Raw genomic sequence first — 13511 nt, 5'->3', positions numbered from 1 at the left:
CTGTGTGTAACCTCATGACTGCTCCTACGTGGTCACCGAAAGTGCTCGTGGCCATGATGATACTCACCAAACAGCTACTTGCCACAAACCCTGGGAGACACACAGCCAGTACCACTTAACCTGAACGACAGTCCTGCCAAGTGGGTATCACTCTCCTCATTCTTCAGATGAAGAGACAGCGGTGAGCAGGATGAAGAGCCCTGGGGAGATGCTGAAGGTCGCTGACTTAGATGAGAATACATTTGCTCTTCGTTCTTGTTAGAAAGTTTCAAAACTCCTGGAATTTCCTGAGGGATGGGAGTCTTTGTGACGCTAATGAGAGGGCCCAAGGTTGGCCCCAAGCTAACTCAACAGTGGGCCAGTTATCAGAAAGACCAACCCTGAGATTAGAAGGTTGGAATCTGGAGCCAGACCTCTGGGGATGGCTGTGGGGGGTGAGGTGGGGTGGGAGGAGATAGGAGTTCAGTTAATGAAAACTCAACAGAAGCTCTGGAAGCAAAGCTCAGGAGAGCTTCCTGGTTGATGAGCACACTGGTGCTGGGAGGGGGATGGGTTCGTTCCAAGGGGAGGGAGCACCAAAGGTCTGCACAACCTCCCTCCTGGCCCTGTGTGTGTCCTGCAACTTCAAGTACAGTGACCCGGGAACAATACAGGGGTAAGGGGCGATGAATCCCCCACTCAAAAGTCTCCATTTAACTTTCAATTCCCCAAAAACCTACTACAGCTACTGTTGACTGGAAGCCTCACCAATAACGTAGTCAATTAGCACAGATTTTGAGTGTTCTCTGTATGATATGCTGGATTCTTATAACAAAGTAGAGAAAATATATAAGGAAATCATTAGGAAGAGAAAATATATTTACAGACTGCATTGTATTCATCCAGAAAAATCTGTGTCTACTATCATCATGGCCACGAGCACTTTCAGTGACCACGTAGGAGCAGTCATGAGGTTACACACAGAGCTGTCCTGGAAGAAGCCCGGAAAATTTCTCAAATCTTCAGAGAATCACACCCTGCCTTTCTAAGTAGATACAGATCTGAGTCCACATAACTCAAACCGGAGGTGTTTAAGGGCCAACTGTATGACACTTTCCTGCATTCCACTAATGGTTCTAGTGAATTATTGACGGCTTCAACTGCGGCCAGCTGTTCAGAAGTGCGGACATCCCACGAGCACTCACACTGGCATCGGGGCTGGTGGGGGGGGCGGTCTTGGAGGGGCCGGACCCCTTGACTCGCAGGATCTGACCCCAGTTCCATGTGGTCAGTGTCAGTGCTGAGCCACAAAGTATTCCATTGGAGTCAGACTGGCTGGGGTTGAAAGAGAAGGGTCAGAGACAAAGTGCCACAGCCAGGACTCAAACCCCACTCTGTCTGATTCCAAAGATAGTACTTTTACTATCATCTAAGTATAAACCTTCACATTTTTCAATTTTTCATTTTAAAATGAAGTCGTGGGATCCCTGGGCGGCGCAGCGGTTTGGCGCCTGCCTTTGGCTCAGGGCGCGATCCTGGAGACCCGGGATCGAATCCCATATTGGGCTCCCGGTGCATGGAGCCTGCTTCTCCCTCTGCCTGTCTCTGCCCCTCTCTCTCTCTCTCTCTGTGTGTGACTATCATAAATAAATAAATTTAAAATAAAAAAAAAATAAAATAAAAAAAAAAATAAAATGAGGTCGTTTCTCTCTCGGTCTCAAATGAATAGTCTTTAAAAAAATAAAAAATAAAAAAAATAAAATGAGGTGGTATATAATTTACCAAAGTTCTACCTGCCAAAGTAACTTATGAGACAGGAAAGATCTCATCAGCTCAACGGCTGGCCTATACAGTTGATACAGTCACAGCCGCAGGGGCTCACATGGACACCGAGTAATAAACAAGAGGAAGAGCCACGTGAAGCACTCCTGAAGTGCTGAGCCTGTTCCAAACCCCGCAGCGCTGAGGCTCACAAGCAACCTTAGGGACAGGTTAAATGCAGGTGCACGGACATGGGGCCAGAATAAAGCCTTGAAAACCTATCCTCAACCTTCAGTCACAGTGAAGAGTCTGGTTCTCATTTCCTATAAGCTCGAGAGAAACCACAGGACATCAATTCTGCTAATACCTGTATGGTCAAAGGTGGACATTCTGAGTTTTCTGTCAACAAGACCATCTTCTGAGCTCTAACACAGAAACAATCTCACAAAACCTCGACAATAATACCACATTTTACTAGAGCTTCCAGGAAAGTTTTCTAAGATTTTATTTCAACTTATGAGCCAAAAAGGGATTTCCTAAACCTAATCTTCTGTTACTAGGATATAAATCCCATTGTTCTCAAAAGGTGAAGGTTTGGAGACCTGAGTCCTTACCTGGTCGGTTGGTGGCCGCCATGATGAAAACCTGCTGCCGTGCTTCCAGACCATCCATCTCAGTAAGTAGCTGATTCACCACCCGGACACTTGCCCCTGTCTGCAATAAATAAATATAGCTCCATCAGATCCCGTAAGAAGAAATATGCATACCATGTTTTTCCATACAAAATGACGTATTTGCTAACTTGAATAAGCTTTTGCCAAGAGGTAACGATCATTTTCCAAGGAGCTGTGCAAAACACATTCTCATCAGGAATTCCCTGGAATCCTATTATCCCCTGTTCCAGAAGGAAGCTGAGGCTCAGAGAGGCCACCTGTCCAGGCCTCTCAGCATGCCTGGCTGACCTGAGTCTCATGCCTCTAAATCATTCAAAGATCTGCTGGCCACACTGGATTTCCCCTGAGGCAAGTGTAGCTCAGCGGGTTGAGAGCCCCTAGGATGTGAGATGCTCCAGATCTTTGGGCTGGGACAGGAGGCTTTCCCTCTTCTCCTGGAAGCACACGGTACAGAGCAGAGCTATCCTGGGGCAATACCCAAGTAAAAGGTCCAGGGAGGTGGTGGATAGGGGGATGGTCAGGTAATGTTCTAAATGGACACTGGAGAAAACGAGGCAAGTGGTGTGTCTGCGTATTTGTCATTACTGCCCATTTTCAACACAAAGTCCACGGGCAGAGGGGTAATGAGTTTACCCACTGATTTCTCCAGAAAGCAGCTGGTGCAAGTCACCACTCCCAGGAGACATGACACGGGGCAGAAAGCAAACACTATGCTCCCTGAGCAGATGAAAACCTCAGAATCCGTGTGGGAACAGGTTTTACTATGCCAAAATTATAACGCTGTATTAATAAAAAGATTACAGATAGTGAAAGGACTGGGAAAAACAACATCAACACCCATAACTGGACAATGGCACACACAAAGCTCCTATAAATCAAAACAAACTTTTCAGAGCAAAAGGGTGTAAGTATCAAATCAGGCAATTTATAGAAGATGAAATACAAATTCACTGAAGAGAAATCAGGGACACTAAGATTTAGTATCATGTTTTGCCAATAAAATTGACAAAATTTAGGGGCACCTGGGTGGCTCAGTGGTTGAGCATCTGCCTTCGGCTCAGGTTGTGATCCCAGGATCCTGGGATCAAGTCCTGCACTGGGCTCCCTGCAGAGAGCCTGCTTCTCCCTCTGCCTGTGTCTTTGCATAAATAAATAACATTAAAAAAAATGTGACGAAACTTTACAAATGGGTGCTACATGCTGCTGACAAAGGTGCAGGAGATAGTTATTTCCCCACGGTCAGCGGGCAGTGTAACTGGTAGTTTTTGTGAAGAATGATTTAGTATTAGCTCTCAACACACAATACACACACACGTACACCGATACCCCATTTGTAAAACTCTCCATATGCACAGAAGTATGTGTAAGGAGGTTACTTCAGTTTTGTTTGTGAGAAACAACTAGAAAGCATGTGAAAGTCCAAAAGAGTGGAATCATTAAAGAAATACATCTGCTTCCAGATTGTGGCATATTTATGCAACAGTTAAAAAATTAAGTTTTTAAGTACATGGGAAAATCACCAAGAAGAATGACCACATTAAAAAAAAAAACAACTCAAAATCATAATGTTTTTAAGTTTACAGAGAAAGTTTTAGAACAACAAATACATGAACAGTTTCACGTTGGCAGCAGTCACCTCCAAGGACAGCAACGGGGAGAAAGATGGGAAGAAACACACTCGATCTATTCAACTGTATTTTTTGAATTTTGTTACAAGAATGTGTTCATGTATAACCTGTATAATTAAAGAATACATTCAAATGTATTTGAATGTTCCAGCTCCTGGCTTGCTTGAACATATTTTCAGAATCCCCTTCCTGTGAAAATGTCAAAAAAGCATGTGTTCTGAAATACTGATGGGTGTGTTTGCAAATAGCCAAGAAAGCGAGAGAAGCCCACAATGAGGAGTGTGGTTCCCGGGCCACAGCCTGGATACATCTCAGGAACCCCTCTGTGATGACAAGCTACAAACCCATGAAAGGGTTGGTGACAAACACAGGGCTTATTCAGAGCCAAAGAGGAGAGAGAACAGAGTCAGGTCCAGGGCTTACCATACCCCAACCAGCAGGATGGGAAGGGCAGCGCTCTGCTCTGGATCCCCACAACAGATTTAGGATGTGGCAGCCAGCAGGGACACCAAGGGAGGGCCTCTGCCCTGGCCACCAATGTCAGTGTCAGAGACAAGGCTGGGGAAGGTTTGGGATGTGGGCAAGGACTCGTGGAGGAGGAAACATATATCCGCTGTGATATGGGCCACACAGACATGAGTCAAGTTTTATTCTTGCGACTTTGGAAGGCTTCTGGAGATTGGAAGCAAAATGAGGCATTTAATAAATGTTTTACAACGTACAGGCACACACAGAGCAACTATCTGAAGATAAACCACAAGTGAAATAAAATAACTTGCTTAGTCATCTTGCCATGAATGTACTGATCAATAGGCTTTACTACCTGTTTCTAAAAGGTTGTAAATTCCTTAAGTGAGGCCTCACTGCGACGTAGACTCTGAGATGAGTGTGCCTGGGCTGACAGCGCTTCCAGACACTCACTGATCACAATTTCTACCCCCGGGGACTCAGCCAAGTGATGTCAGTGGAGTTCAGGGAAGACAAGGGGCAGTGCTAAGGCCATCTGACATCACACTCTGTCCTGTCTCGAGAACCTACTTGCCTGAAAAGAGTCATGATCACGAGGTGGGCCACTGGAAGTCCTGTCACTCCTATTCCCAGTCACTTGCCAGGTGTGACCCAGATGCGTGCAACCCAAGTATGGTGGAGACAAAAAAAGATGCAGAGGCTGAGAGACAACTGCTATCCTTGGACCCTCATTTAGAATTACTAGGTTTCTGCACTATCAGAATCTCAGCGTTCTGGGAAATGACTGTAAGAACCGACAAAAAGCTTCTGGCACTAACACCTACCTCCCTGTCTGACCTTCGAGGACACAGGGCATCCACTTCGTCAAAGAATATCACGCAGGGTGCGGAGCTCCTGGCTCGCTGGAACACCTGGCGCACTGCACGTTCACTCTCACCGACGTACTGCCATGCAGAAACAAAACAGAGACTGTTTAACCTTGGGGTTTGGGCCAAATTATGGTAAAACTAGTTTTAAATGACACGTATGTATCAGAACCCAGGAAGTATTAGGTTGCACCACATGCAACTGCTGACAGTTACCCATTTTTGATGCATAAAAACAAATTTGTGGTTTGACTTATAAAATCAGATTATTAGTGATGCTTACAAATTTCCCCATTTACAAAACAAAGGCTAAGTGAATGTAAGGTCTCCAGGTCAAAAGCGATCCTGCAACTCTGCTGTATTTTACAACTGATCTCCTAAGCTTTATGCAGGTAGACACCCAGCTGTAACTTTCCTGGATCCAACAATATTTTAACTGCCATTAGCTGCTCTACTGTGTTCTCCACACGGTCAGGTTGAGAATGTAAGGGCTACTTCGTCACATGGCATCAGAGAAGGTAGGTGAGCCAGTGAGGTCTCCAACAGCCTTCTCAGGACACATGCAGGTTCAAATCTAAATCAGGGGTGCCTGGCTGGCTCTGTGGGGGAGTGTGCAACTCCCAATCTCGGGGTCATGAGTTCAAGCCCCATGTTGAGTGTACAGATGACTTAAATGAGTAAAAATGTAAAATCTAAATCAAAATATGAAACAGTAATACCAGTTAAGAAATACAGCAACTCACAAGCAGCTATGGCATTAGGACTAATCAGTACAAGAAGTTACATGTGAGAGTATGGTTCACTGTTGGCCAAGTATAAGAAATTGTTGTAAAATTTCCAACTGGTTAAGAAAAGCAGTTTTTTTCATAATAAAATTGCTAAATAAGACAGTATCTGAGAACTCTTTGTGGCATCAACTGCATCACAAAGTGTTTGCTGTGCTGTTATGATAAAGTAACGCAGGCACGAGGCACACACAGCACAGACGATGGTGATTCAAGTGTTTCACTCTTTCCCACAAGCAGGACTTTCCTTCCCTCACGCCTGGCCCATCTTATCTCAGTATTTCTCATATTTGCACTGTTTTCCAGCCTGCCCCGAATGCTCCCTGTACTCAAGAAGGTCCCAACAGGTCTGTCTTCCTATCCGTCTCCCTTATAGTGCCTCTACTACTGTGGCTTCCAGCTAGCCCGCCTTCACTGTGCTGTAGAGAGAAGTCCCTGGAAAGCAAAAGCCACTTTCACATTCGTCTCCATCATCACACCCTACGCACAGTTAGAAGTAACAGGAGTCTGGGTTGCTTTCCTAAAGAATCCGAGTCAGCAAAAGTTATATCTGGAATGCTGAGCCAAAATGATCAGTAGATACTAAAAAAAAAAAACCCAAACAAACCCAAAACCTAACAGTGCGTTGGCAGAGGCAAAGTCTCCAACAAGGACAGATGGGAACAGTCAGTATGGCACCAGGACTATGGATCTGGCAACCAAAACGACCAAGTAAAGGAAAACTTAATTTAGGGGAAGGTAAACCTAAAGTTTCAAAAGGACAGATTATGGGCAGCCCGGGTGGCTCAGGAGTTTAGCGCTGACTTCCGCCCAGGGCATGATCCTGGAGACCTGTAAGGCTCCCTGCATGGAGCCTGCTTCTCCCTCTGCCTGTGTCTCTGCCGCTCTCTCTCTGTGTCTCTCGTGAATAAATAAATCAAATCTTTAAAAAAGAAAAAAAGGACAGATTAAAAGTCAATTAATCTTAACAAAGGCAAAAATGATTAAAATAAGTGAACAACAACAAAAAATCCCACTATCTTGGCCTTTAAGAAATATTTCAAGGGATCCCTGGGTGGCTCAGAGGTTTAGCGCCTGCCTTTGGCCCAGGGCGCGATCCTGGAGTCCTGGGATCGAGTCCCGGGATCGAGTCCTGTGTCAGGCTCCTGGCATGGAGCCTGCTTCTCCCTCCTCTTGTGTCTCTGCCTCTCTCTTTCTATCATAAATAAATAAATAAGTAAGTAAGAAAAAAAGAGAAATATTTCAAGTAAGGAGCCTATACCTATCATTTCTAACTTCTTATTTTTTTGGTAAAGATTGATTGATTGATTGATTTATGGGGGGGAGAGTGAGCACAAGTCGGGGGCAAAGGGAGAGGGAGAAGCAGACTCCCCGCTGAGCAGGGAGCCCGACATGGGGCTGGATCCCAGGACCCTGAGATCATGACCTGAGCTGAAGGCAGATGCTTTAGCCACTGAACCACCCAGGCACCCTAATTCCTTATTTAAAAAAAAAAAATTGATTTAATTTAAAGAGAAAGGGAGAGAGTGTATGTTCATGTGGGGTGGGAGGTCGGGGGGCAGGGAGGGGCCGACAGAGAATCTCCAGCAGATTCCCTGCTGTGCTGAGCAGACACAGGGCTCAATCTCAGGACCCTGAGATCACCACCCGAAATAAAACCAAGAGTCAGACACTTAACCCACTGAGCCACCCAAGCACCCCTTCTAATTCCTTGTCCGCCATTCAGTTTTCAACCTTGATAATCTGGCTTTTGCCAACACAATTATTGAAAATATTCTCCCTAAAGTCATTAATGACCTTCCAGTTGCCAAACCCTAGGTTCTACTTTCTATTCCTTGTACCGGGTCTCCTTACATTGACAAGATTGAAGAAGTTGTCCTCCCCCTTCAAAGACCAGCCTGCTTTGCCAGATTTCCCTTCCTTGTCCCGTAGCCCCTGGGAGCCTTGCTCCTCAGTTTACTCTCCCTAGCAGACTGTGTCCATCCCCAGGGTTTCAGGTGCCACCCCAAATCTCCCCAGCACTCCAGACTCACATCCATTCCAGATGGAGTCAGAGATGCCCTCAACCAAACACATTTTCTAAGCCAGAGAAGTCAATCTTCCTCAGTAGATCACTCCACCTCTCTCCCTACCCCACCCCATCATTGGGACTCTGCTACAGATCTCTTCCCATACCTCCCCCAAGAAGACAAATCTGATCGTGGTGAGATGAATGCCAGGGCTCTGCAGTGAGATGAATGCTAGCACTCCCCAGAAAAGTAGTGATCTGACGGTGCCAGCGCTGGTGAGAATGTAAGGAAGGACCCTCGTTCACAGCTGGGGGAGGTGTAACCCAGCAACAACAGCCCTGGGACAAGAGACAGCAATTCTCCTCCAAGTACATACCGTAGAGGAAATAAGCACCTAGATGTATGTAAGGATGTGCGTATATAATGTTCAACTTAAACATTCGTCAAGAAAGAAACGGAGTTTTTATTTTTATTTATTTATATTTTTAAAAGATTTTATTTATTTATTCATGAGAGACACAGAGAGACAGAGGGGCAGAGACACAGGCAGAGGGAGACGCAGGCTCCATGTAAGGAGCCTGATATGGGACTCAATCCCGGGACTCCAGGATCACACCCTGGGCCAAAGGCAGGCACTAAACCGCTGAGCCACCAGGGATCCCCAGAAACAGAGTTTTAAAAAGTGTGGTTACATTCATTCGGTGGAGTACCACTCAGAAGACTGATGTGCGAAAGGCAAACATCAACAAAGAGAACACCTGTGATACAATGATTCAGAAGAAGTATTTATTTGGTCGTTCAGATGACCAAGTATATTCCTCAGATATACCTGATAGTCACCCGGTTTCTGAGAACCGTCAGAGCCACAACCATGAACCAAGATCTTGCTAATAAGGATGAATCTGGACCCCACCCAAGGGCGGGGCTGGCTGCCAGAGGATGTGTGGTCAGAGGCCTGAACTCCCAGGTTTCCTCACTTCCCACCTCCTGGGACGTGACTCAACCAGCCAATGGTTAATGACTCAACCAATTAGGACTATGTCATCCAACCTCCATAAAAACCCAAGAGGATAGTTTTAGTCCTTCTCTGCCTGGGGAGCCTATCTGCTCCCACATGCCCTGGAGCCAGAGCCCGAGCCCACAAGGCTCCTGTTTGGGACTTTGCTCTCTGTGTCTCTTCATGTGGCTGTTTATTCTTAACCTTTATCATATACTCCAATAAACACATGTTATTTTCCTGAGTTCTGCAAGCTGCTCTAGCAAATTAAAAGAAACTGCGGAGAGTTGTTGGAACCTCCACTACAGCAGGTGGGTCAGGAACACAGGTGACAGCCTGAGCCTGGTGGCTGCAGCAGAGGGCAGAGGACATGCCCGCAGGACTGAGCCCCTAACCCATGGAATCTGCTGCTGTGTCCAGGCAGACTACAGAATGGGGTTGAACTGAGTCCAGTTCTTGGACACCTCGCCATTTCTCAGATTGCCTGATGGTTTTGGGAGAACCTCTCCCCCCATTGGAATTGGGTTCAGGAATTCTGAAATAATTATAATGTTCAACAAAAATAACAATAAAACCAAGTTACAAGAGTACACGTACCACTAACATAAAGTGGGTTTTTTTTTTTTTTTTGCTTTACTGTTTAAGATTTCCAAACATAAGAAGAGTAGGCCTAAGTACAGAGTCTCAAGTATGCCCATCACCCAGCTTCAATCATCATCAGCTCAATTCCTGACCAACCTCGCTTCATCCACAGTCTCTCTGCTTTCCTTTCTTGGCATTTTGAAGGAGAACCCAGACACCATATTGGATGTGTAAGTATTTCACTATCTCTAAAAAACGATGGTTTTTGACATAATTACACATCATCACACTCAAAACTAATTTTTGTTTTTTAAATTTTAATCCTGGTACAGTTAACATATAGTGTCATATTGGTTTCAGGTGTGCAATACATGGACTCCAGACTTGCCTACCTCACTGTGTGCTCACTGGGATGCATGCTCTTCATCTGCATTCCTAAGTTCACAACTTCCCTTCAAACTTATTTTCTTAACATTAAATAACCAGTAAGTATGCAAATTTCCAGTGGTCCCTTAACCATTTCTGAAACATGTACAATAATACCATAGGTTGTTGAGGGATAAACACACATACAGTAAATGAGGAAATTAATGGAATTAATAAACACCAAATTTGGGATTATGGTAAATTCTACAGGAGAGAGAATGGGGTCATGCTTAGGAAAGGTCTGCAGGGGGCTTCAAGCCTCTTGGTTTTGTGTCATTTTTAAAGCTGGGTGGCAGATACAAGAAGGTTCATTACCTTACTCTTTGTAACTTCTTATATGCTTGGGATACTTAATATCATAATAAAGTTAACAAAATAAAGTTAACAGTTCTCTGCTGTTCTGGAGATTACAGCCCTTCACTGCTCACAGAACTCTTTCCCAGCCTCAACCCCTGTCAATCCTCTTCCTGCACAGTTCACTTCTGATACATCGTCTGCCAGAACACAGAAATCAACCACATCAGAAGTATAGACGTAAGTAGAAAGCCCACAGGAAATGCTTAAATGTGAATCCTTACATTAGGAGGAAAGTAACACATACAACAGGAAACACATAACTGGTAAGGGATAAACTTAAAAGGTCTTTTTAGATATTTTATTTTTATTTATTTCTTATAAGATTTTATTTATTTATTAATGAGAATTAGAGAGAGGCAGAGACACAGGCAGAGGGAGAAGCAGGCTTCCTGCAGGGAGCCCAATGTGGGACTTGATCCTGGGTCTCCAGGATCACACCCCGCGCTGATGGTGGCACTAAAGCGCTAAGCCACCAGGGCTGCCCTAAAAGGCCTTTTAAAACAAACGATAGGACACTTCTTTGTTTTACTACATGACAGAGTGGCCCTTTTACTCCTCACAGGGATGAAGAAATAATAAGATACTCAAAATCTCTTAAATTTGAGACACTATATAAACTGCTAAATACAGAAAGAAGTTACTACTATAATAGTATGTACTATTTTTCCCCCAAAGTACTTTTATTTATCAAAACTTGAGCCATTTAAGGGGCAACCTGGGTGGCTCAGTCAGGTGAGCATCTGACTCTGATCTTGCCTCAGGTCTTGATCTCAGGGTCGTGAGTTCCAGCCCCATGTCAGGCTCCACACCAGTTAAAAAAAAACAACTCCTTAGGTCATTTGAGCCACTGGACAGCAGGACAAGGCAACCCAACCAGCAGTCATAAAACCCAGCTCCAGCCTTAGCCCTCAGACTTTGGCCAAGGTGTGTACTGCCTGTAGAGTGCAATTCCTTGTTCAGAAATCCGGAATCAGGAAATAATAACTCGTATCTCACGGGGTTGTTGAAGAATAATATAGTTGACCACTGAACAATGCAGGATTTGGGGCGTCAACCCCCTTCCCCCGATCACCATGGAAAATCCACATTTAACTTTCAACTCCCTCCAAATTTAACCACTAACAGCCTGCTGTTAGCCTTCAGAAGCCCTACGGACAACAAAAACAGTCGACTGGCCCCTATTCATAGGTTCCATATATCACACACTGAATTCTTATCATAAAGTTAGCAAGAGAAGAAAATATTATTCAGAAAATCCTAAGGAAAACACACTGACAGAACTGTATTTATCGAAAAGTCTCCACACTAAGTGGGCAGCTCAAACCCATACAGCTCAAAACTGTGTGTCCAACATGTGACAAGTACTAGGCGTGGAGCACATACTTTAAAATGTCAGCCGTTTGGTTATTTCCATTTTGCAGCTGAGAAAACGGAGGCTCAGTGCTGAAGACTGAGGATAACAGTTACATGCTCGGTACAGCAGAGACAGCTAACGTCTCCATGCTTACAGTGGAGATTTCATCAAAATGCCGTGTCCATTTCCAGGGCCGAGGACGCTCCGCCCGTCCCTGGAGTGGCCACCAGTCTCCTAACCCACACGCGGAGCTGATGCCACGGAGACTTACCATGTTCAGCAACTCGGGGCCCTTGACAGATATGAAGTTCAGGCCAGACTCATTTGCAACAGCCTGAGGAGAGAAGACCAAAGGACACAGATCAGACAAACACAGAACCAAGTAACTCATTTGTGACAGCGCGGGGGCTTTCGCAGCTTATGCTATTTTCCCCTCCTTTACAGCTGTGTTTTCCTGATTAGATGCAGGACACAGATGGGTAAAAAAAAAAAAAAAATCAATGGAATGTTCACCTAAAACTTTCTAAGAATCACTCAGACAGACTAGAAATCAGAAACAACAGGAACATTTATGCCAGGGTTGTTTCCATAAACTTGCTTATGTAGCGAGTTTGCACATTCCTAGCCCCAGGTTGGAATTCGAGTGAAACCATTATCTCTGCATCCAAGCACATCTCGCCCAGTGAAAGCAATCATTCGCATGTGAACCCAAATTCAAAAACATCAGTATCCATGTTGACCAAGGGTCAGTGTTTCCAGATTATTTTTAATAACAATTAAACAGTATGGCTCAAAGCCCAAGAGAAGCACAAAGGAGAGACATACAGTTACACGTGTATAAGAACCTGACAGAGATCACCAGAACGCAGAGACCAAACCTGAGCAAAATCACCCAGAGCTCCACGAGGACCAGGACCTCTGCTCCTGGGAGCGTGACCTCAGAGCTCCAGATCTATACCCAGCAAATTGCTCGGCATCTCCCTCCACATTGAACTCACATCTCAAATCCGTCATTTCCAGAGCAGGATGCCTCACCAACTCCCTCCACACTCCATGCCTCCAACTAAGGCAGCTTTTAGACCAAAGCCACGGAGTCCCCCTGACCCTTTGCCTTGTCATATGGTCCAGTCCATCCACAAGCCCTGTTTGCTCTGATGCCAGAATGTACAAGTCCACCACTCTTCTCCTCATGCACCTCCTGCGCAGACTGCCTCATACCCTGCCTGGACAGGCAAAAAAAAAAAAAAAAAAAAAAAACAACCCACAAACCAAAGCACGGTGGACAGACCCTGGCTGGTTTCCTCTCCACCTTGCTTTCCTCTGACTCGTTCTCACAGCACACCCAGCACGCTTGTAAAAATGCCCACCATATGGTTTCCCTAGGATTCCCATTCATCTGTGAGTACAAGGTGGAATATTTACTGCAGCTCATAAGCTGGTCATTTGGGACAGGGCAGTTTTCCCTCAGTCCAGCCACCAGCTTTCTCTTGATCTCGAACTCACCAAGCCCTATCCACCTCAGGGATTCTGCAACGGCCATACCCTCTGCCTGGAAGAGCCTTCCCCTTCTTTCCCTGCTGCTTCAGGTGGCTGGCTCATCCCTCAGGATACTGCTAAATGTCGGC

The 13511-nt window shown here is 45.2% G+C and overlaps 1 protein-coding gene across 5 annotated transcripts in view; it reads right to left on the bottom strand.

Annotated features, from left to right (window-relative positions):
• The window catches only part of NVL (nuclear VCP like), a 97316-nt gene that overhangs the window by 45198 nt on the left and 38607 nt on the right, over nt 1-13511 (bottom strand). For all 5 annotated transcript variants that reach the window (XM_055323674.1, XM_055323673.1, XM_055323676.1 and 2 more), the window contains 3 exons: nt 12158-12220; nt 5335-5454; nt 2355-2454 (listed from right to left, as the gene is read on the bottom strand). In XM_055323674.1, the coding sequence (XP_055179649.1) occupies nt 2355-2454; nt 5335-5454; nt 12158-12220 (283 nt within the window). The remainder of the gene's footprint in view (nt 1-2354; nt 2455-5334; nt 5455-12157; nt 12221-13511) is intronic.

Source organism: Nyctereutes procyonoides, unplaced genomic scaffold (genome assembly GCF_905146905.1).
Source record: "Nyctereutes procyonoides isolate TBG_1078 unplaced genomic scaffold, NYPRO_anot_genome, whole genome shotgun sequence".
NCBI lineage: Eukaryota > Metazoa > Chordata > Mammalia > Carnivora > Canidae > Nyctereutes > Nyctereutes procyonoides.
Note: the sequence above shows the minus strand (reverse complement) of the source record. Positions and strands in the feature narration are given on the sequence as shown.